Source organism: Nycticebus coucang, chromosome 10 (assembly GCF_027406575.1).
Source record: "Nycticebus coucang isolate mNycCou1 chromosome 10, mNycCou1.pri, whole genome shotgun sequence".
NCBI classification, from domain to species: domain Eukaryota; kingdom Metazoa; phylum Chordata; class Mammalia; order Primates; family Lorisidae; genus Nycticebus; species Nycticebus coucang.
In genome coordinates, this window is record NC_069789.1 from 124,115,616 (window position 1) to 124,138,397 (window position 22,782).

The 22,782-nt window shown below is 47.1% G+C and overlaps 1 protein-coding gene and 1 pseudogene across 1 annotated transcript; both read left to right on the forward strand.

Annotated features, from left to right (window-relative positions):
* The first annotated feature begins 1,000 nt into the window (after positions 1-1,000).
* Positions 1,001-7,254, forward strand: LOC128596602 (interferon lambda-3-like). The gene is made up of 8 exons (XM_053606170.1): positions 1,001-1,186; positions 1,532-1,609; positions 1,860-2,003; positions 2,104-2,187; positions 2,282-2,370; positions 3,661-3,772; positions 6,970-7,114; positions 7,244-7,254. The coding sequence occupies exons 1-8, from the start codon at positions 1,001-1,003 to the stop codon at positions 7,252-7,254; spliced, it is 849 nt and encodes a 282-aa protein (XP_053462145.1).
* A 9,777-nt stretch (positions 7,255-17,031) lies between these two features.
* LOC128597194 (60S ribosomal protein L27-like) lies at positions 17,032-17,697 on the forward strand (annotated as a pseudogene).
* The last annotated feature ends 5,085 nt before the right edge of the window (positions 17,698-22,782 follow it).

Genomic DNA, 22,782 nt, shown 5'->3' on the forward strand with positions numbered 1-22,782 from the left:
TTATATACAATTTGAAATGTCTTCATCAAACTGGTTAACATAGCCTTCACGGCATTTTCTTATTGTGTTAAGACATTTATATTCTACACCTAGTAAATTTCACATGTACCCTTATAAGATGCACTGTAGGTGTGATCCCACCAATTACCCTCCCTCCACCCATCCTTTGGCTCAGCCCCACCTTGATGCTTTCTGTCTTCATAACAGGTGGGGAAAGTGGGGGAGATCTGGGTTGATCTGCCTTTCTGATTCTCTCTCCACCCCAGCAGCCTCCTTCCTGGGTCTCTTCCTCTCCTGTAAACGACCTTCCTAGGTGAGCACCCAGGTTCTTTCAGCAGCACCTCCTAGGAGTGCCCTTTCCCTCCCCTCCTCCACTGGGGTGTCCGGCAGACAGGCTGGTCTCTATGTCCCTCTCGCCTTTCCACTCCTGCATCCAGCCTCATCAAGGCACTGTCACCCCTCCTTGTCAGGCTGGAACTGCCCCAGCACTGAGGAAGCCTCTTGGGAACTCACCTTCAGAAGAGCAATCCCTGAGTCTGTCAGTTTCTCTTTCCCTAAAGCTGCTCACCTGTCTCACTCTACCCCGCCCTGCTCTGGGCTTCCCCAGCCTGGAGCTCCCCTGGTGGCCAGTATTTTCACTTTTCCTACATCAGATGGGACTGCCCATCTGTACAGCCTAAAAGCTGCACCATGAAGCTCGGGCAGGAATTGTGCCCCAGACGGAGCTGGAAACTCAGAGACACACTCAGGACAGAGCAGCTGGCTGTGATCTGGAAGAGGAAACTGAGGCCAGAGGATCTCAACAAGACCAAGGAAGAGAACTTGGGTGACAGCCTCAAAGAGGACAGCGGGGGTACCCCTGTGCTGACGAAGACCAGAAACTAGGAAAGAACTAGGTGAGCCCCACATTGCTGTGCATGGTGGTCAGCACTCTACAGCCCCTGGCCTCAGCCTTGAACATTCCCCAGCCCTCAGCTTCCTTTCCTTCCCTGACACAGACATGGCAGGGGGCTGCGTGCTGGTGCTGGTGCTGGTGCTTTTGGCCACAGTGCTGACCAGGACTGGAGCAATTCTTGTCGCCAGGCCCTTCACAGCCCTCCCAGAAGCAAAGGGTTGCCACCTAGCCCAGTTCAAGTCCTTCTCTCCAAAGGAGCTACAGACCTTCAAGAGGTTCAAAGATGCCTTTGTGAGTCTCCCCACCATTCCGTTCCTTCCAGTTGGTGCCAAACTCTATCCTTTCCTCTAGGGCTATAGCACTAACTCTGCTGATACAGGACCCCCACCCACCCCGCAACATCCCTCCCTGGGCTGCCCTTCACTCTCCCTGCAGTGGCCAACTCCAGCCCTGGCTGCCAGCCTGACTCATGTCCTCCTGCAGGGGAGGTGCCTCAACCATCTTCCTGGCAGTGACCCCCCCCATCCTGTTCTTAGGTCACTTCCTGGCAGTGACCCCCCACCATGCTCCAGGCCCACCAGAGAGGTCCAAACTCAACCCCTGGTGCTGGGGCTAACGTATGCCCTTGCTTCTTAGGAAGAGTCTCTCCTGCCAGAGGACTGCAGAGGCAGCTCCCACCTCTTCCCCCGGCCCTGGAGCCTGAGGCAGCTGCAGGTGAGGTGACAGAGTCAGGCCCATCCCTGTCCTCCTCACTCTAGTCTTCTGACCATAGTTGGGCCTGTCACTTTCTCCTTACTGCTTGTCCCTCTGCTCTCTTTCAACGTGCTGCCCCAACCCACTCTCCCACCAGAGCACATTGGCTGTACCCTTTTACCTGTTCTCCACCTGTCATCCTCACCTGTCCCTCTCTTCCTCCGCCTGTTCTCTCTCACATGGAATCTCTCCTGTCTTCCTTCTTCCTCAGGTGTGGGAGCGCCCTGTGGCCCTAGAGGCTGAGCTGGCCCTGACACTGAAGGTCCTGGAGGCGGTAACTGATGAGGCCCTGCGGGAAGTCCTGGACCAGCCCCTTCACACACTGCGCCACATCCAGTCCCAGCTCCAGGCCTGTGTGAGTGCTCGGGCCCCGGGACCCCCATGTCTGTGGGCTCTGACCGACACACTGTCCCTGAGGCCAGGCCCTGTCTCACGCCAACCCTCTCTGCCCACAGGGCCGGGCTCAGCCCACAGCAGGCCCCAGGCCCCGGGGCCGCCTTCGGAACTGGCTGCACCGACTCCAGGAAGCCCCGAAGAGGGTGAGTGACTGACTGGGAGAGGGACTGGTGTGTGGGCAGGACTCGAGAGCCCAGACACTGGGCAGCCACCAACCCGTCCCTTCCTCCCCCTCAGGAGTTCCCTGGCTGCCTGGAGGCCTCTGTCATATTCAACCTCTTCCGCCTCCTCACCTGGGACCTGAAATGTGTTGCCAGTGGACACCTGTGTGCCTGAGAACTTGGACCCACCTGCCACCTGTTGTGGACTCATAGATTTTATTTATACCTCAACTTCTTGTCTTAATTTATTGCCAGCCTTCACTATGTATTTGTGTATGAATTCTTAAACTGACTTCCCATACAATGTTTATTTTTCTACTTATTATAATCTTTGTTGAAATAAACTATAGGAGAAGACATTCGTTGTCAAGTGGGACTGTGTGTGTGTTGGTGTGTTTTCCATTTTTTTTAATTGTTGGGGATTCATTGAGGGTACAAGAAACCAGGTTACGCTGATTGCATTTGTTAGGTAAAGTCCCTCTTACAATTGTGCCTTGCTCCCCAAAGGTGTGGCACACACTGAGACCCCCCCCCACTCTTCCTTTTCCTTTTATACTGCTGCCATAAGAAATTTCCAGGAACGGGGGCGGCGCCTGTGGCTCAGTGAGTGGGGCGCCGGCCCCATATACCGAGGGTGGCGGGTTAAAACCCGGCCCTGGCTGAACTGCAAACCAAAAAATAGCTGGGCGTTGTGGCAGACGCCTGTAGTCCCAGCTACTCGGGAGGCTGAGGCAAGAGAATCCCTTAAGCCCAGGAGTTGGAGGTTGCTGTGAGCTGTGACGCCACGGCACTCTACCCAGGACCATAAAGTGAGACTCTGTCTCTACAAAAAAAAAAAAAAGAAAGAAAGTGAGGAAATCTTGGGAATAAAGAGATATTTAAAAAAAAAAAAAAAAGAAAAAAAAAGAAATTTCCAGTAACGGGCTAGGTGCCCATAGCACAGTGGTTACGGCACCATCAAGGCCAGCTAATCAACTACAATAAAAAAATAGCCAGGCCTTATGGCAGGGGCCTGTAGTCCTAGCTACTTGGGAGGCTGCAGCAAGAGAATCGCTTAAGCCCAAGAGTTGGAGATTGCTGCGAGCTATGATGACATAGCACTCTACTGAGGGCAACATCGTGAGACTCTGTCTCAAAAAGAAAAAGAAAAAAAAAAATTTCCAGAAACATAGTGTCTTAAAAAGACACACATCGATTAACTGGAAGGCCTGGGAGTCAGCATCCCACCTTCCCTGTCAGCCTTCCTCCTCTGGGTCTCCCAGGCTGGAATCACGTGCTGCGCTGGTGCCTGCTGGGGCCGGAAGGAGGCTGCTTCCCGGCTGGGTCCTGTGGTTGGCAGAAGGCTGTCCCTTGCTGTTGTAGGGCTGGGGTCACTGCTTCCTTCTGGATCTGGGGTCCATCCTCAGCTCTCAGAGCCTCTCCCTATTCCTGGCACTCAGGTCCTGCATCTTGCAGGAACCAGGTGACGCATCAAGGTCGTCTTGTGTTTGGACTTGCTCCCATCACTCTCCTGTCACAGTTCTCTTCTGCCTCCAGCCAGAGAAAGTTCTCTCCCCCAAAGGCTCATGTGAGTAGACTGGGCCACTCTCATAACCCTCGATAAGGTCCATACTTAATGTCAGACACCTTTCTTTTTGGTTTATGTGGCCCTGGGTAGAGTGCTCATAGCAACTTCAAACTCCTGGGCTGAAGCCTCAGCCTCCCAAGTAGCTGGGACTACAGGTGCCTACCACAACGCCTGGCTCGGTTTTCTATTTTAGTAGTGACCGGGTCTCACTTTTGCTCAGCTTGGTCTCAAACTCCTGAGCTTAGGCAATCCTCCTGCCTCGTCCTCCCAGAGTGCTAGGATTATAGGCGTGAGCCACCACAACCAGACTAAAGTCAGAAACCTTGATTACATCTGCTATGTCCCTTTGACATGTGACATAAGACATACCTAGGGTTCGGGGATGAGGTTGGGCATCTCTGAAGCACCATTCTTCAGCCTATCGGTGTGTATGATTTTATCTTCATATACATTGTAGTTGTGTGATTGTGTGTGTGGTCCATCTGAAGGTAAGGGGAATGCAACTGTGTTAAAAATAAAGTAATATGGGGCGGCACCTGTAGCTCAGTGAGTAGGGTGCCGGCCCCATATGCCGAGGGTGGCGGGTTCAAACCCAGCCCTGGCCAAACTGCAACAAAAAAATAGCCGGGCGTTGTGGCGGGCACCTGTAGTCCCAGCTGCTTGGGAGGCTGAGGCAAGAGAATTGCATAAGCCCAAGAGTTAGAGGTTGCTGTGAGCCGTGTGACGCCACGGCACTCTACCTGAGGGTGGTACAGTGAGACTCTGTCTCTACAAAAAAAAAAAAATAATAAAGTAATATGAACCAAAAATGCCTCAGTAATAAGAACATCTATCAGCATCTATGATGGAAAATCTAGAACAGCAGGGTGCATTTAAGGTTGTGCTAACATGGTCCCCAGGCCACATGTTGCTTTGAGCACTTGGAATGTAGGTGGTGCACCTGTAACTGTAAAATTTATTCCAGAAATTGAAGATTTACTTTGGGAAAAAACCTTTAAAGTATGTCATCAATAATTTTTTAGCATGATTATATGTTGAAATTACACTGGGCCAGGTATATTACATCTTTTGCCCTCAATAGAGTGCCGTGGCCTCAGAACTCACAGCGACCTTAAACTCTGGGCTCAAGTAATCCTCTTGCCTCAGCTTACTGAGTAGCTGGGACTACAGGCACCCACCACAACGCCTGGCTAATTTTTCTGTTTTTAGTAGAGATGGGGTCTGGCCTTGCTGAGGCTGGTCTTGAATTCCTGAGCTGGAGCAATCCACCCACCTCAGCCTCCCAGAGTGCTAGGATTACTTGCATGAGCCACCACGCCCAGCCTAGTAGCCATATATTTTTATGAAATTAACAAAATGCAATCTTTTCCCATTCTCTTTCTTAAAATGAGTCCCTGAATTGTGACAGCAAGTGCCGAGCCCCACTATTCCTGGACCAGTCCCCACAAGTGAGGACAACTGGAAGCAGAGGCTGCATGCTGGGTGGAGTTTGCACAAAGGCTGAGCTGCTGTAACAAAGAGCCCCCAAGCCCAGGGGGGAAAGTTCACAGTGTGGTTGTCTACCAGCTCCTCCTCCCAAGGTGCCCAGTCCCACTGGCTCTACTCAGCCATCAGGGGTCCCGGGTCCCTCCAGCTTTGTGCTCTATGGTCCCCTTGGGTGGCCTCCTTAACTTTGCTCACACATCAGACGTCATAGCAGCCTTGCTAAGCCTTTGGGTCCTTCTCAGAATGAAAGAAAATACACAGGACAAAAGAATCCAACTTTTTTGTAATGCAGTGATCAAAATATTTTTTCAGGCTGTGTTACAGTAATTTATGTGCTTCTTCATTAATGCATTAAGTAAAAGTCAGTCCTGGCAGCTCTAATAACTACTGTGACTTAGAAATAGAGATAAGCTAAATGATTTTTTTTTTTTTTTGAGACAGAGTCTCACTATGTCACCCTGGGTAGAGTGCCATGGCATCTCACAGCTCACAGCAACCTCAAACTCTTTAGTGCTTAAGCGATTCTCCTGCCTCAGCCTCCCACTACAGGTGCCTGCCACAACGCCAGGCTATTTTTTGGCTGTAGTTGTCATTGCTGTTTGGCAAGTGCAGGCTGGGCTCCAACCTGCCACCTCTGGTGTATGTGGCTGGCGCCCTAGCCGCTTGAGCTACAGGCCCTGAGCCCATAAATGATATTTCAAGATGCCGGCTAGGAAACCGCGGGAGGCCTGTCCTTTCCTCACGCTCTGCTGTCTTGGCCTCACTGACCGTGTCCTCCACCTCCTACCTCCACCCACGCTCTGGGTGGTATTCCTTCCCCTACATGGCCCCCCTTTAGGAGCCCCTCCTTGATAATACTTGCTGGGTATCCCTTCACTGGCCCTCCGTGGGCAACCCTCCCAGCCCCACCTCTGCCCCATCAGGGCACCTATAGCTCCTCGTTGTGGGCTGAAACGGCAACAGCCCCAGGATCCTTCCGTTCAGGAAGTCACCTTTCGGTAGGTGAACACAGGCAAGTTTCCCTTTCCCTGGGCTCACCTAGGTCACCTGGCCACTCCCTGCTCTGGCATCCCCAGCCCAGAGCTTCCCCTGGCGGCTAGGGCCAACCTCAGGCCGGGTTTTCCTATATCAGTGGGACTGGGACTGCCTTTCTGTGGCACTTTCTGTGGCACTGTGGCACTCAGACAGGAATGATATCCCGGATGGAGCTGGAAGTTTAGAAACACAGTCAAGGCCAGGCGAAGTGGCTCACACCTGTAATCCTAGCACACCAGGAGACTGAGGCAGGTGGGTTGCTTGAGCCCATGAGTTCAAGACCAGCCTGAGCAAGAGCGAGACCCCCATCTCTATTAAAAATAAGAAAACTAGCCAGGCATTGTGCACTACGGGCAGGTGCCTGTAGTCCCAGCTACTTGGGAGGCTGAGGCAAGAAAATGGGCTAAGCTCAGGAGTGACAGAGTGAGACTCTGTTTCAAAAAATAAGAAGAAAAGAAAAATAGACTCAGTCAAACACAGAGCAGCAGGCTGAGAGCCAAAAGAGGAGACTGAGGCCAGAAACCTGAAGAAGGCTCAGTGAGGCCCAGAAGCAAGGGCGCCAAGGAGGACCCTTATCTCCTCAGGTCAAAGAGTCTCAAAAAGCGCAGATAAACCTGTGTGGGGTAAAGCCCGGACAGCAAAGGATGCCTGTGGGAGAGTGCCACCTTCCCTCCTAGGGGGGCTTCATCTCTCCCTTTCGGGCTACCACTGCTGGCTCTGCGGACAGCAGCCCTCCCCCTTCCCTTGCCGGGCTGCCCTCCACCCTCCCTGCAGCAGCCAACCCAGCTCTGACTGTGCTGGCTCCAGAAGGCCCCGAAGAAGGTGAGTGACCGGGAAGGGGACTGGTCTCTGGGGCCTGGGGAAGGATTTGGGGCACATGAATTAGAATCTTTCCCACGGGAGGCCCAGGGCTGTTCTGACATCTTAGACCCCTTCTGCCTCTTTATGCAGTGTGTCATTAGTGGAGACCCAAGTGTCTGCCCCTGGGACCCACCTGCAACCTGTCTTAGCTTGTTTTCTGTTGATTATAACAGATTACTTGAAACTGAGAGATTTATAAAGAAAAGGAATTTATTTATTGCAATTATGCTGGCTGAGAAGTCCAAGGTCAAGGGGCCTCATCTGGTGAGGTCTTCTTCCTTATGGAAGTCCCGAGGATGTGCGAGGCATCACAGGGTGGAGGGAGGCGCCCAGCACGCCAGCTCACATCTCTCATCCCCTCCTTACAAAGCCACCAATCCCACTCGTATGAGAACACATTAACCCCCTAATCCATTCATCCTTGACTAGATTGATCCATGAGTGAAGGCAGAGCCTCATAACCCAATCACCTTTTAAAGGCCCCAGCTTTCAGTATTGCCACATTGGGGACCAATTGTCAACATGAGTTTTGGAGGGGACAACATGAGTTTTGGAGGGGATCAAACCATAGAACTGTCCCAGCATCTTAGGTATTTATGTACCAACTACCTCCCGTATATTCTTGTCTCCAGACCCCTGTCTGTGAAGCCCTCAAAGGGTTATTGTTCTTGTGCTTCTCATACAATTTGTGACCATAAACAATGAGAAAAACAATTTGTGACATTGACCTTGTTTGGATATGTGATGGTAGAAATGACTGAACACCTGCCAGCATCTGTGACCAGGGGAGAGCGAGCCTGAAGAAAGAAAGGAAAAGAAAGAACGAGGAGTGAAAAGATCACCCAGGATGCTTTCTAGTATAAGTCACGAGCGATTTAGGGCCGGGCCCAGTGAGTGGCTCACGCCTGTAATCCCAGCACTCTGGGAGGCCCGGGGGGCAGATTGCTTGAGCTCCGGAGTTCCAGACCAGCCTGAGCAAGATCGAGACCCCATCTCTAAAAAATAGCCGGGCATTCTGGTGGGTGCCTGTAGTGCCAGCTACCAGGGAGGCTGAGGCAAGAGAATCACTTTGAGCCCAAGAATTTGAGGTTGCTGTGAGCTACAATGCCATGGCACTCTACCCGGGGGCAACAGAGTTAAACTCTGTCTAAAAAAAAAAAAAAAACAAGTCATGAAAGATATAATTGCAAGTGACTTCAACATCACAAGCATCATTAGGCTAAATAATAAGCTATCTCGAGGAGGCTGTGGCTGGGTCAGATCCACAGGACAATGGCATTAAGATGGACCTTGGGTCTGCATGTGTGAGTGTATTTCTAAGGACGTGTCAAATTTGTATTTATGTTTTTTTTTTTTTGTTGTTGTTGTTGTTGTTGGCCGGGGCTGGGTTTGAACCTGCCACCCTCGGTATATGGGGCCGGCGCCCTACTCACTGAGCCACAGGCGCCGCCCTGTATTTATGGTTTATTTGCCCATAACCTTGGATGGTTCTAAACCTGAGATGACTTTTCAGGGTGAGGATCTCTCAGGAGGAATATCACAGAGAGAGTTGTCATCACGAAGTCATTTTTGATGACTTAGGTAGGTTAGAATTAATTTGATTGCAAGCAATAGAAACCCACTCGAGCTCGCTTAAGTGAAAAGAGGAATGTAGTGTAAGATGATGGGTGTGTTAAAGAATCTAACAGAAAACATTTTGGCATTTTCTCAGAAAGTTTAATATGTTCAGATCCTATGAGCCACAAATTCTATATCTAAGAGATCTCAAGAGAAAATCTTACACATACGCTTTGGAGACACATATAGTCTCCAAGACAGACACAAGTCTGTTCTTTGTGGCATTGTTTGTAATAGGAGAAAATTAGAGGCAACCCAAATAGATACTAATAGATAAATGAAATTATGGTGTGGAATAATGCAGCAGAAAAATGAATGAACATATTTCAACATGGATAAGTCTTCAAGCCGAGGCAATGGTGGAGAAGCACCACTTAGACTCCCCTTCAAAAAAGAACTTGCCCCAAAACAGGGAAGTGTCTCCAGGATGTGCCTCAGCTTGTGAGCGAAGACAAGAGAAGCCAAGGATGACTACTGAGCATGGCTACTAGGTTAGGCCACGTCTACCCAATGGGAGGCTCCTCTAAGAGACAACCATTGCTCTGGAGCTCCCCATCGCATTGGTCAAGCCTTTATTAGAAATGCATCCCACTCTGAGCCTTTCCCTGCCCAATTCCGCCTCGTCCCTTTCCTTTCCCAGGTGTCAGATATGCATCCCATTTCCAGGCTTTCCCTGGCAGATTCTGCTTCCTCCCCTGTGTATTTTTTCCCCAGACATTGCCTATCAATTAAACCTCTGACACTCCCAAATCCATCTCTGCACCTCTTTCTAACATACACAGGAACATAATATTGAGTCAGTTCAAACAAGCTATAGAAGGCTACATGTAACAAGATAACATTTTGGTAAGTTTCAACAACAATCAAACTACCCACTCGTGTGGTTAAGCCAAAGGGAAAATCAATGTGACAATAAACAAATCGGAACAAAAAGTCATGCCAGTGGTTATCTGGTGAATAGAATCAAGAAGAGCACACAAGTAGCTCCAGTGATATTCTGATGTCCTTTGTTTTAAGTTGAGTGACAAATATCCATTTATCCTTAAAATGCATGACTCATATGTGCACTTTAAATGTTCTTTTGTGGTTCTCAAATATTTTTCCTCTATTGAATTCATCGTGGACCTTTGTTACAAATCAATTGAGCATAATCGCATGGATGTATTTCTGGGTTTTCTAATGTGTTGCATTTGGGCTATACATCCGTCTCTACCAATACCACGCTGTCAATTACTGCAGAGTATATGAAGTCTCAAAATCTGGTAGGCTAAAGTGCCCATCGACCCACGAATGGACTAGCAAATTGTGGTACATGTATACCATGGAATATTATGCAGCCTCAAAGAAAGATGGAGACCTTACCTCTTTCATGTTTACATGGATGGAGCTGGAACATATTCTTCTTAGCAAAGTATCTCAGGTATGGAAGAAAAAGTATCCAATGTACTCAGCTCTACTATGAAGCTAAATTATAGCTTTCACATGAAGGCTATAACCCAACTATAGCACAAGACTATGGGGAAAGGGCCAAGGAAGGGGAAGGGAGGGGGGAGGTTAGGGTGGAGGAAGGGTAATGGGTGGGGCCACACCTACAGTGCATCTTAGAATGGGTACAGGCGAAACTTACTAAAGGCAGAATACAAATGTCTACATAGGATAACTAAGAAAATGCCATGAAGGCTGTGTTGAACAGTTTGATGAGAATATTTCAGATTGTATATGAAACCCGCACATTGTACCCCTTGATTGCACTAATGTACACAGCTATGATTTAACGATAAAAATAAATAAATTAATAAAAATATATATTCATTAAGGAAAAAACAATCTGGTAGGCTAATTCCCTCCTCCTCCTCCTCTTTCTTCAAAATGAACTATTCTAGTTCCTTTAGCATTCCATGTAAATTTTAGAATATCTATAAAAAGTTTTGCAAAACTTTTAATAGGAATTGCATTGAACCTATATATTAGTGTGGAGAGAATTGGTATCTTTAGTATATTTTGTCTTCCAATCCAGAAAGATGGGATATCTCTCCTTTTATTTAGGTCTCCTTTAATGCCTTCCATAAGAGTTTTGCATGTAAGTCCTATACATTTTATTGCCAATTTCATGTAAGTGGTCCATTTTTTAAGTGATTGCAAATGGTACTGTACTTTTAATTTCAGTGTCCAAAACAGATTATTTTCTTTTTTGTTCACTTCTGTGTCCCCAGCACACAGAACAGTGCCTGGTTCACTAGTTGCTCACTAAATCTGTTGATAGAATGAATGCATTTGTTGTTACTAGTTAGAAATATAGTTGGGGTTGTAGTTTACTTTGTATCCTATAATCTTCCTCAACTCACTTATTAGCTCTACAAGTATTTTCATAGATTTCTTGAATTTTTCTATGTTTATCACTATGTCATTTGCAAACTGTTTTGTTTCTTCATTTTTGATCTATATTCCTTTTATTTCCTTTTCTTGCTTTATTGCATTGGATGGAACTTCTAGTAACACGTTGAATAAGAATAGTGAAAGAATAGCTAGACATTGTGGTGAGTACTTGTAGTCCCAGCTACTTGGGAGGCTGAGGCAAGACAATCTCTTAAGCCCAAGAGTTTGAGGTTGCTGTGAGCTATGATGCCACAGAACTCTACTGAGGGTGAGACTCTGTCTCAAAAAAAAAAAAAAAAGAATAGTGAAAGAGGACCTCTTTGCCTTCTTCCTTACCCATAGGAAGAAAGCATTCTGTCTTCCATCACTAAGTATAATTTTAGCTGTAGGCTTTTTTTTCTTTTTCATATTGTGCAAGCTGTAAGATTTTATAGATGTTCTTTATCCAGTTGTGGAAATCCCCCTCCATTCTTATTTTTCTGAGATTTTTTTTTTTAATTATCATGAATGGGAGTTGAAGTTTGGCAAATGATTTTTCTGCATTGATTTACATGATCATCATTTTTTTTTTTTTAACAGAGTCTCACTCTGTACCCTAGGTAGAGTGCTGTGGCATCAGAACTCATAGCAACCTCAACTCCTGGGCTTGAGCAATCTTTTTGCCTCAGCCTCCCAAGTAGCTGGCACTACAGGTGCCTGCCATGACTCAGGGCTGGTGTTTTCTATTTTAGTAGAGAGATATCGCTTTTACTCAGGCAGATCTAACTCCTGAACTCAAGCAATCTACCCTCCCAGAGTGCTAGGATTATAGGCATGAGCCATGATCACTATTCTTCAGCCTACTTTGGTGGATTATATTGATTAATTTTCAAATATTGAACCAGACTTGTATCCCTGGAATGAGTCCCTTTGGGTCATGGTGTATAATTCTTTTGATCTCTTGCTGAATTCTATGTGGTAATATTTTATTAAGGATTTTGTGTCTATAATCATTACCTACTTTTTTTTTTTTTTTAGAGACAGTCTCACTTTGTCACCCTTGGTAGAGTGCTGTAGTGTCACAGCTCACAGCAACCTCCAGCTCTTGGGCTTAGGCGATTCTCTTGCCTCAGCCTCCCAAGCAGCTGGGACCACAGGTGCCTGCCACAACACCTAGCTATTTTTTTGTTGCAGTTTGGTGGGGCTGTGCTTGAACCCGCCACCCTCAGTATATGGGGCTGGCGCCATACTCATTGAGCCACAGGTAATACCCATCATTACCTACTTTTATGTGAGACATTAGATTAACCTCATTTTTTTTTTTTTTGAGACAGAGTCCATTCTGTTACCCACACTAGAAATGCCATGATGTCAGCCTACCTCACAGCAACCTCAAACTCCTGGGTTCATGCAATCCTCTTGCCTCAGCCTCCCACTTGCTGGGATGACAGGTGCCCACCACAATGCCTGGCTAATTTTCTACTTTCAGTAGTGACGGGCTCTGTTTGCTCAGGCTGGTCTCAAACTCCTGAGCTCAGGCAATCCACCCGCCTTGGCATCCCAGAGTGCTAGGGTTACAGGCATGAGACACTGCACCCAGCCAAATTTACCTCATTTTTAAAAGCCAGTTGAGTTAGAGTTTTCTATCCTTTGCAAGCAAAAACACCCTTAACGATATACATGGAAATGAAAGACAAATTTCTCTCAAAGCTGAGGAATTCTAGCTACATAGGGTTCTTCTGCCATCTGTATTCCCCAAAACTGCCATTGGTATAAAGCCGTCAAGTCCCCTCTCATTCAGTAGCTTGGTCCCCTTTTATTCAGTAGCTGTGGAGTAGGGGGCCAGGGTGGGGCGGGGAGGGAAAACAATCTGGGGCACCAGCCTCTTTTGAACTGCCCCATCTCTGTGGCATCACTATTTCTTCAAATGTTTGTCCCTTCATAGATTCGCTCCAGCTTTTTCAAAGCTTCTCTCCTTCCTCCAATCCACTGATACATCATCTCCCCCATCTTTCTCCAAATACGTTGCCTTGCTCTCTACTCCATAGAAGCTTCCAGTTAGAAATTCCTCAACACCTTTGCTGCTCTCCTACCTGGCCCCACACGCACCTTGCTCCTAGTCACAAGGGATGAGCTGCCCTTCTTTCTAACTTGGGCCATGCCTGATCCTGGCTCCTATGGCCCCATTTCTCCATGAATTGTCCCTTTTATCACACACTCTGCTTGTTTCCCCTCAACCTCTGGCCACTTCTTCTCAGTCACATTTTATGGTCCTTTCTCTCTTCTTTTCACCTTTTAAATACTGGAGCTTCTCAAGGTCCTGTTCTAGCTTCTCATCTCCATTCCTTTCTTACACTCTCTCTGAGGTCATCTCATATATCCACATGGATTCACCAACCTCCTTCTCTCTGTTTGTTTGTTTTTTTGCAGTTTTTGGCCAGGGCTAGGTTTGAACCCGCCACCTTCTGGCATATGGGGCCTGCGCCCTAATCCTTTGAGCCACAGGCGCCACCCCTTCTCTCTGATTACTCATTATCAGTCAGCTTAGGCTGGGTTAGGCTATAGTAACAAGTAAACCTCACGTCTCAATGGCTCATGACTACATAGGTTTATTGCTTACTCAAGCTCCACCTCCATCCATGGGTAGGCTGAGTCTCAGCTCCTCCCTGGAATACAGGATGAAGGTGCAGCCCTATTGCTGGTCTCACGGTAGTGAGCCGTGCCCTGGCCCTTAGAGCTTCTGTTCAGAAATGGTACACGACACTTCCCTTCCACCCCTGCTCCATTGGCAAAAACAAGTGGCATAGCCAAGCTTGAGGTCAATGGGGCAGAGATTTACAATTTTCCCCAAGAAATGAATTCCTCACTTTGGAAGGGAAAAATATTTTGAATGGGAAGGCAGTGTAATACATCCTAAATTCATTTCTCTCTCTCTCTCTTTTGAGACAGAGACTCAAGCTGTTGCCCTGGACAGAGTGCCATGGGTTCATATAACTCACAGCAACGATTCTCTTCCCTCGGTTTTTCTATTTTTAGTAGAGACTCTAGTTTTGCTCAAGCTGGTCTTGAACTTGTGAGCTCAAGCAATCAACCTGCTTTGGCCTTCCAGAGTTCTAGGATTACAGGCATGAGCCACTGTGCCGGCCCTAAATTCATATCTTTAATTCTGATTTCAAGGAGGACAAATTAGCTTTATATTCCTGTGCATATAAATCATCTTAAGTTCAGATCCAAATTGGAACCCTGAAAAGCCAATAGCAGCAAAGATTCTTATTCTAAAAGTTCCCTTGAAGGGACTGGCTGCTGGAAACATCCCCCAGCCCCGCCCACACACACACCCAAGAAGAGCTAGGCTGGGTGCTGAGAAGGCAGCACCCTGGGCCTCTCTCCATGGTTCTGAACACAGTTGTCTGCTGGAGCAGAGTGGTTTCTTGATCCACCCTACAATTTTGATAAATGTCTGTTTTCCTTAGTACTTGCAGATTTTTCTTTTCTCTTTTCTTTTCTTTCTTTCTTTCTTTCTTTCTTTCTTTCTTTCTTTCTTTCTTTCTTTCTTTCTTTCTTTCTTTCTTTCTTTCTTTCTTTCTTTCTTTCTTTCTTTCTTTCTTTCTTTCTTTCTTTCTTTCTTTCTTTTTCGAGACAGAGTCTCACTATGTCACCCTCCATAGAGTGCTGTCACATCACAGCTCACAGCAACCTGAAACTCTTGGGTTTAAACGATTCTCTTGCCTCAGCCTCCCATGTAGCTGGGACTACAGGTGCCCGCCATGACGCCCAACTATTTTTTGTTGTAGTTGTCATTGTTGGTTAGCTGGCCTGGGCCAGGTTTGAACCCGACAACTTCAGTGTATGTGGTGTGCTATGGGCGCCAAGCCAGGTTTTTCTCTTTTCTTTTCTGTTTTGTCCTTCCATTTCTCTCCCTCTCTCTCTCTCTTTCTTCTTGCCCAGCTAGAATGCAGTGGTGTCACCATATCTCACTGTAATCTCAAACTTCTGGGCTGGGCCGTCATTCTGCTTCAGCCTCCCAAGTAACTGGGACTATAAGCATGCACCATGATGCCTGGCTAATTTTAAAATTGTTTAGAGACACAGTCTTGCTATATTGCTCAGGCTGATCTCAAACTCCTGGCCTCAAGCAATCCTTCTGTCTTGTCCCCTCAAAGCACTAAGATTATAGGTGTGAGTCATCATGTCCGGTGGCCACTATCATATTTTTATTACTACTAGGCTTTTAAGTGAATTGTGCCAGTCACTTGAATTCAGCCCTTGCCTTCTGGAAGTCCCTTCCCCCAAGTTCCCCATAATCATTTTAGTCCCCTGGACAACTTCACCCAACACTCATTTTCCCAGGGGATCTCCTCATTTACATATCCTGGGGAATTGGGAGATTTTAGGGCAAAGTCACTGTGTTTACTCCAAATGGCTGCTGTAAAAAATTGCTGTTAACTTAGTGGCTTACAACAGCATAAATATATTCTTTTACAGTTTTGAAGGCCCTAAAGGTGCCTATTTTAGGGTTGGCAGGGCTTGTTCCTTACGGAGGCCTCAGAGGAGAATCCATGTGCCTGCCTTTTTTAGCTTCTAATGACCACATGTGTGTCTTGGCTCATGGACCCTTCCTTATCTTCAGAGAACATCCCTCCAACCTCACTTTTGTCATCACATCACCTTCTCTGTAGTCAAATCTTCATCCCTCTTAAATACACACTTGGCATTCCATTTAGATTTCCTTCAAATAATCTAGGACAATCTCCCCATCTCAAGATCTATAACTCAAAATCTATAACTCTGCAAACTCTTTTTCCAAATACAGACATATTCCTGGGTTCCAGGATTATGCCCAGGATGTCTTTGGAGGCCATTATAGCGACCACACTCCCTCTTTCCTCCACTAGTCCCAGATCTGAGGAAGGCTGAATCCCTGCTTTGTCCTGGAGATCTGTGTCGTGACTGATTCTGTCATCCCTTCAAACTGCCTCTTACCCCAGCTTGCTGACAAGACCTCAATATCCATTCTTCCCCCCAGGAATAGTAAATTTGAGTTTTGACTAAGCACATGGGTAATCTGAGTACAGACTCAACTTTTTGTGGCATTGTGTGCCCATCTGTAGGAAAGTTCTGACAGCAAGATGGAGACAGGAGAGTCAGGCACCACACTTCTGGAAAGAGCATTCCCTTCTCTCTCCCTCCCTCCATGTGTTGGCTGAGATGCAGATGTGATGGATGGAGCTCAAGTAGTCATCTTGGACCATGAAGAAAAAGCCACAATTGATGATGGAGCAACAGGTTGGAGGGAGCCTGGGCCCCTGATACTGTGGAACCCCAGGACACCTGGGTAGCTGCTCTCTTCATATGAAAGAGAATACTCCTCATTTGCAATAAAACTAAATGCTAATTTATGGGCAGAATAATGCCTCGCCTGAAAGATGTCCTCAGAACCTGTGAGTATGTTTTGTTACATAGCAAGGGTTAGTTAAGGTTACAGATGGAATTATAGCCTCTAATCAACTGATCTTAAAATAAGGAAATTAGCCTGGATTATCTGGTGGATCCAAACTAACCCCAAGGATCCTTCAAACTGGAAGAGGAGGCAGGAGAGGAGGACATAGGGATTTAAAGACGCTGTGTTGCTGGCTTTGATGAGGAAGGACGGGGCCACGAGCTGAGGAATGCAAGTGGCCTCTAGACACTGGGAAATGGATGCTCCCTTAGACCCTCCAGAAAAAAACACAGCCTTGCTGACTCCTTGATTTTAACCCAGTGACCCTTTTGGTCTTCTGACCTTGAGAACTATAAGATAATAAATTTGTGTTGTTTTAGGCTGTTGGTGAGTGGAATCTTAGACTGGGTTTTCCGATCTGACACCATCTGCCTTCTGGGGATTGAGGGCTGGTATGGCACCAGAAATGGGTAACTTCATGAAACCCAGGAAGATGGTGTTGGTCCTGGCCCAATGCTACTCCAGGCACAAAGCCGTCATCATGAGTAATGATGATGGCACCTCAGACCGCCCCTACAGCCATGCTCTGGTGTCTGGAATTGACCATTATCCCCATGAAGTGACAGCTGCCATGGGCAAGAAGAAGATTGCCTAGCGGTCAAAGATCAAGTCTTTTGTGAAAGTTTATAACTACAATCACCTCATGCCCCCAAGGTACTCTGTGGATATCCCCTTGGACAAAACTGTCATCAACAAGCATGTCTTCAGAGAACCTGGTTTTTTTGTTTGTTTGTTTTTTGAGACAGTGTCTCATTTTGTTGCCCTTGGTTAGAGTGCTGTGGTGTCACAGCCCACAGCCACCTCAAACTCCTGGGCTCAAGCGATTCTCTTGCCTCAGCCTTCCTAGTAGATGGGACAGGTGCCCGCCACAACGCCCGGCTATTTCTAGAGATAGGTCTTGTTCTTGCTCAGGCTGGTCTTGAATCCAGAGCTCAGGCAATCCACCAGCTTCATCCTCCCGGAGAGAGACCCTGCTCTTAAACGCAAGGCCCTAAGGGAGGCCACGGACATGTTTGAAGAGAACTACAAGATGGACAAGAATAAGTCGTTTTTCCAGAAGCTGCGGTTTTAGGTGGTTTTGTTTGTTTGTTTCAGTCATTAAAAATATTTTAAATTTGTGTTGTTTTAAAGCACTAAGTTTGTAATCATTTGGGTTTTTTTTTTTTTGCAGTTTTTGGCCGGGGCTGGGCTTGAACCCGCCACCTCCGGCATATGGGGCCGGTGCCCTACTCCTTTGAGCCACAGGCGCCACTCAGTTTGTAATCATTTGTTATGACAGCAATAGAAAGCTGATACGTAATTGATCCAGGATTGTTCCTTGAAATCTTTTTCTATCTTTAAGGCCCTTGATTAATAATAATAATAAAAACCAACCAACACCAACAACACACTGAAGTGGGCAGCGCCTGTGGCTCAGTGAGTAGGGCGCCGCCCCCATTACTGAGGGTGGCAGGTTCAAACCCAGCCCCGGCCAAACTGCAACAACAACAAAAAATAGTCTGGCATTGTGGCGGGCGCCTATAGTCCCAGCTACTCGGAGGCTGAGGCAAGACAATTGCCTAAGCCCGGGAGTTGGAGGTTGCTGTGAGCTGTGATGTCATAGCACTCTACCGAAGGCGATAAAGTGAGACTCTGTCTCAAAAAATAAAAAACTAATAAAAACTCAAATTAAACCCCCCAAAGAAAACCCCAAATATATCATAATGAGGACCTCCAAAGCCAAGTGTTGGTTCATGTTGATAATTTGAAAAGTGCTACAGTGGGCTCGGAGCCTGTGGCTCAAGCAGCTAAGGCGCCAGCCACATACACCTGAGCTGGCGGGTTCGAATCCAGCCTGGGCCCACCAAACAACAGTGTTGGCTGCAACCAAAAAATAGCCAGGCATTGTGGCGGGCACCTGTAGTCCCAGCTACTTGGGAGGCAGAGGCAGGAGAATTGCTTGAGCCCAGGAGTTAGAGGTTGCTGTGAGCTGTGATGCCACGGCACTCTACCCAGGGTGACAGCTTGCGTTTCTGTCTGAAAAAAACAAACAAAAACCAAAAAAAAAAAAAAAAGAAAGAAAGAAAGAAAGAAAAGTGCGCTCAGCGCCTGTAGCTCAAGCGGCTAAGGCGCCAGGCACATACACTGGACCTAGCGGGTTCGAATCCAGCCCGGGCCCGCCAACACAGCAATGACAACTACAAACAAAAAATAGCTGGGCATTGTGGTGGCGCCTGTAATCCCAGCTACTTGGGAGGCTGAGGCAAGAGAATTGCTTAAGCTCAAGAATTGGAGGTTGCTGTGAGCTGTGATGCTACGGCACTCTGCCCAAGGCAACAGCTTGAGATTCTGTCTCAAAAAAAAAAAAAAAAAGACAGAAAAGTGCTACAGTTTAACTCAAAATTGATAAAGAAAAAGGAGATAGACTATACCAATGACTAATATACACATAAAACAGGAAGCCTCCCTACAGATCTGAAAAATCCAAGAAGGTGTAACTGTGGGCATTATGCCCACTTCACACATGAGGGACACCGTACCTCAGAGAGGCTGCGTAACTTGACCAAGCTCACACAGCATGGAACCAAGAGAGTCAGGATTTGAACTCTGGTTCCAGGACCCGCTGGCTCACTCTGTGAGCTACCGCGCCACCTGTCGAGCGCTTCTGGGCTCTGCTACTAATGAAACCCCGCCCCTTCTTGGGGCTCGGCTTGAGGCGTGGCTTAGGACTTGAACCTCCAGCACCGGTTCTTGGGCCAAAGCTGTTCAACCGCTTAGGAGACTCAAATTAAGCTTTCTTTGCCAGCTTCCTTCTGAATTCCCTCTGACTTTCTCTTTCAACCTCAGTTGCCTTCCCGGGTTCGTCTGGCCTTACTTGCCTCTGTTTTCTTGCCACCTCCTCCTGGCGGCACGCTCCAAATTTCGGCTGATTCTTGCTCCCTCTGCCTGAGCGGAGACTGTCAGTTCTTAGAGAGCCTCTCTACTCCAACAGGGGCCCACGGCAGCCTGGCATCTTCTGGGAACCCGTAGAAATGCAGAACTTAAACCGGTTCACAGAAGCTGAGGGGAATCTGTAGGTTAACAAGACCTTCCCTGCTCCACCAGGCCCTCCAAACCCCAGCCCTCAGCCCCAAGATCACAGCATTTTAAAGGTTGATACCTCTGGTCTGTGGGACCCAGGGAACTGTCAACATGTCACCTGCAGCAGTATACCTGAGAAAATGGACATCAACGATGCCCTAAAGTTAGATGATGACTGCTCTTTTGCCTAGTTGGAGAAGATTCAAGTCTATTCCAGGCATTTGGGTTCCAGGCACTGTATTAGGAGGGTCCCCCTGGAACCCAGAGAGATGTTCCTTTTTCTATTTGCTAATGGAATTTTTTTTGTAATCAGGACTAATGCTTTTAAAGGATCTTAGCAAATTGAGGCATCAATACCGAAAATTCTAGATGTAATAAACCACCAGTGATTCATGAAGTTTTAGACCAAAGCCCTAACTTAGTAGTTCTCAAACTTGAGTCTGCAACAGAATCACCACAAGAGCTTGTTAAGACTACTCAGATTGTTGGGCCCCAAACTTAAAGTTTTTGATTCAGTGGGGCTAGGATGGGGCTGAGGATCTGAACATCTAGCAAGTTCCTAGAGGATGCTGATGCTGTTGGTGCAGGGAGCACATTTTGGGAACCACTGCTTCCAAACACTGTTATGGCTGCTCTAGGGTTATACTATCTCTTAAGAATAATCTAGAAATAATCCCATTCAGTGCCATATTGTTTCGCAATTGTAATGAGTTCTGATATGAACTTAAGTACTGATCTGAGTATTTTCCTGTATTTATGCAACACATTTAGCATTTTCATTTAAATTATGTGCCACCTATAATGTTTATGTTCAGGTGCAACCCTGATAGTGTCAAATACTTTCTTCTTCTGGTGGCAATTTCACATGCATAGCAATCTCCTTTGTTATGATCTGCTGCAGAATGTCAAACCAAGGTTGTGAGATCTGAAAAGACTTTCTGTTATACAAATCAAAATCTATCAGTGGATATTAAAAAACAAACAAATCTGTCATTCTTCCCATCGCATTCCCAGAGTCCGTTGTTAGGCCTGGTTGTAACTCTTCACACTGTGTTCTAATTAGTGATTTATCATCTGAGTTTCTCAAGGGTGCAGGGGTTCCTCAAGGGCAGGACATTCTTCCATTTTCTTTTTTTTGTAGAGACAGAGTCTGACTTTACTGCCCTCAGTAGAGTGCCGTGGCACCACATGGCTCACAGCAACCTCCAGCTCCTGGGCTTACGTGATTCTCTTGCCTCAGCCTCCCGAGCAGCTGGGACTACAGGCGCCCGCCACAACTGTTGCAGTTTGGCCTGGGCTGGGTTTGAACCCACCACCCTTGGCATATGGGGCCGGCGCCCTACTCACTGAGCCACAGGTGCCGCCCAGGACATTCTTCCATTAAAAAAAAAAAAAGTGTGTGGGGCCGGGTGCGGTGGCTCATGCCTGTAATCCCCGCACTTGGGAGGCTGATGTGGGTGGGTTGCCTGAGCTCACAGGTTCGAGATCAGCCTGAGCCAGAGGGAGACCTTGTCTCTAAAAATAGCCGGACATTGTGGTGGGTGCCTATAGTCCCAGCTACTTGGGAGGCAGAGGCAAGAGAATCGCTTGAGCCCAGGAGTTTGAGGTTGCTGTGAGCTTTGATGCTATGGCTCTACCAACGGTGACAAAATGAGACTCTGTCTCAAAAAAAAAAAAAAAATGTGTGTGATAGATGTTTGTTTTTCTACTCTATGCCTAGTTTGTGTTAATAAACAGGAACTTACTTCTCGGTGAGGATGCTGTGTGTGTGACATCTGTGTCACATGTCTGTGTGAGCATGTGTGAGCTGTCAGATACGTGCCTGAGATTTTGCATGTGTGAGATTTCGTGGGGTGTGGGGCAGGAGTGGTGGGGGGTGGGGGGCTTGTCTATGATGGTGGTTATGTGATTTTGTTTGGGGACAGAACTGTCTGTGACTGTTTTCCCAGGACCATGTACCAAGCATGTGTCTACACTCAATGCATGCAGCTCTCTAAGATTTAACAGTGACCATCAGTGGGTGACTCTGGGAAGGTGTCCCTACACCCCTGCTCATGTGTGGGTCACTCGATTCAAATGTGCCTATACCCTGAGTCTCATGGGTTCCGTTGGGTCCTGGCTATGTGTTGTGCTCCTGTGGGTCTTGTGTTCCTGTCCCTGTATCTGGGGTGGTACAGAGCCAGAGAGCCAGGGTTTTGTGTCCCTGGGGTCAAGGAGGCCCTCTGGGAATTTAGCAGCTGGAGATTAGATTTCATGGGATCATGAGAGGAAGGGAGAAAGAAGGATTCTTGGGGCAGGCCAGGCCAGTCCACAGGCCAGGGCCTCAGTGTCTTATGGGAATAGTCATAATAGCGCCTGTTTATTGAGTACCTACCATATTCTGGGCATTGCATTTCATGCTTTAGATATTTGCATTTATACTATTATATTTATGCAATATTATATATTAAGTGTTTATAATATATTTATAAATAACAATGATATGCATTGCTCTTAATGTTTTATAATTAGCCATAAGTTACTCTATATAATAGAAACCTCTATTATCTATTTCTATTATCCCACTGAAGGTAGTAGGAAACAAGCTCAGAAAGGTAAGTACACTTGGCTTGAGGTCACTCAGCAAAGTCAAAATTCAAAGCTATTTCCCAGTGTTTCCAGCCTTTGGATTTAACAACAGCCTTACCCTGTCTAAGGGCTGTTATATGGAGTCATTCATTTACTCCTTATTCTGGCATTCTGAGATAGATACATCAGTGTCTTCAAGAGGCCTGGAGGGGCAGTCATGTGAACAAGCTCATGGAGGAGCTTCATCAGCTGCTCTCTAACCTGCCTGCTTCCTATCATCCCTTGCAGTCTTCCCCATAGTCCTACAGTGCAGGAAGAAATATTGCCTATTTTACACATGAGGAAACTGAGGCCCAGACTTGTGCTTGCTCACAGAGGCACTGGACCCCAGCCTGTCTGACCAGCACATCTCGCTCTTAACCCTATTCTTATCCTGCAGGAGGCCAGGGACTCCAAAGGGCCTCTGAAGGGGCTTGGCCAGGCTCTCAGATGCCCATGTCTCCGTCCAGCACTGGGGTCCCAACCTCCC

Excerpts from the sequence above, each read along its gene's own strand:
- LOC128596602 (XM_053606170.1), top strand. The coding sequence starts at position 1,001 with ATGGCAGGGGGCTGCGTGCTGGTGCTGGTGCTGGTGCTTTTGGCCACA. Across the intron at positions 2,004-2,103 it reads AGTCCCAGCTCCAGGCCTGT|GGCCGGGCTCAGCCCACAGC; the intron begins GTGAGTGCTCGG and ends CTCTGCCCACAG. Across the intron at positions 3,773-6,969 it reads TCTCTCCCCCAAAGGCTCAT|GGGGGCTTCATCTCTCCCTT; the intron begins GTGAGTAGACTG and ends CTTCCCTCCTAG.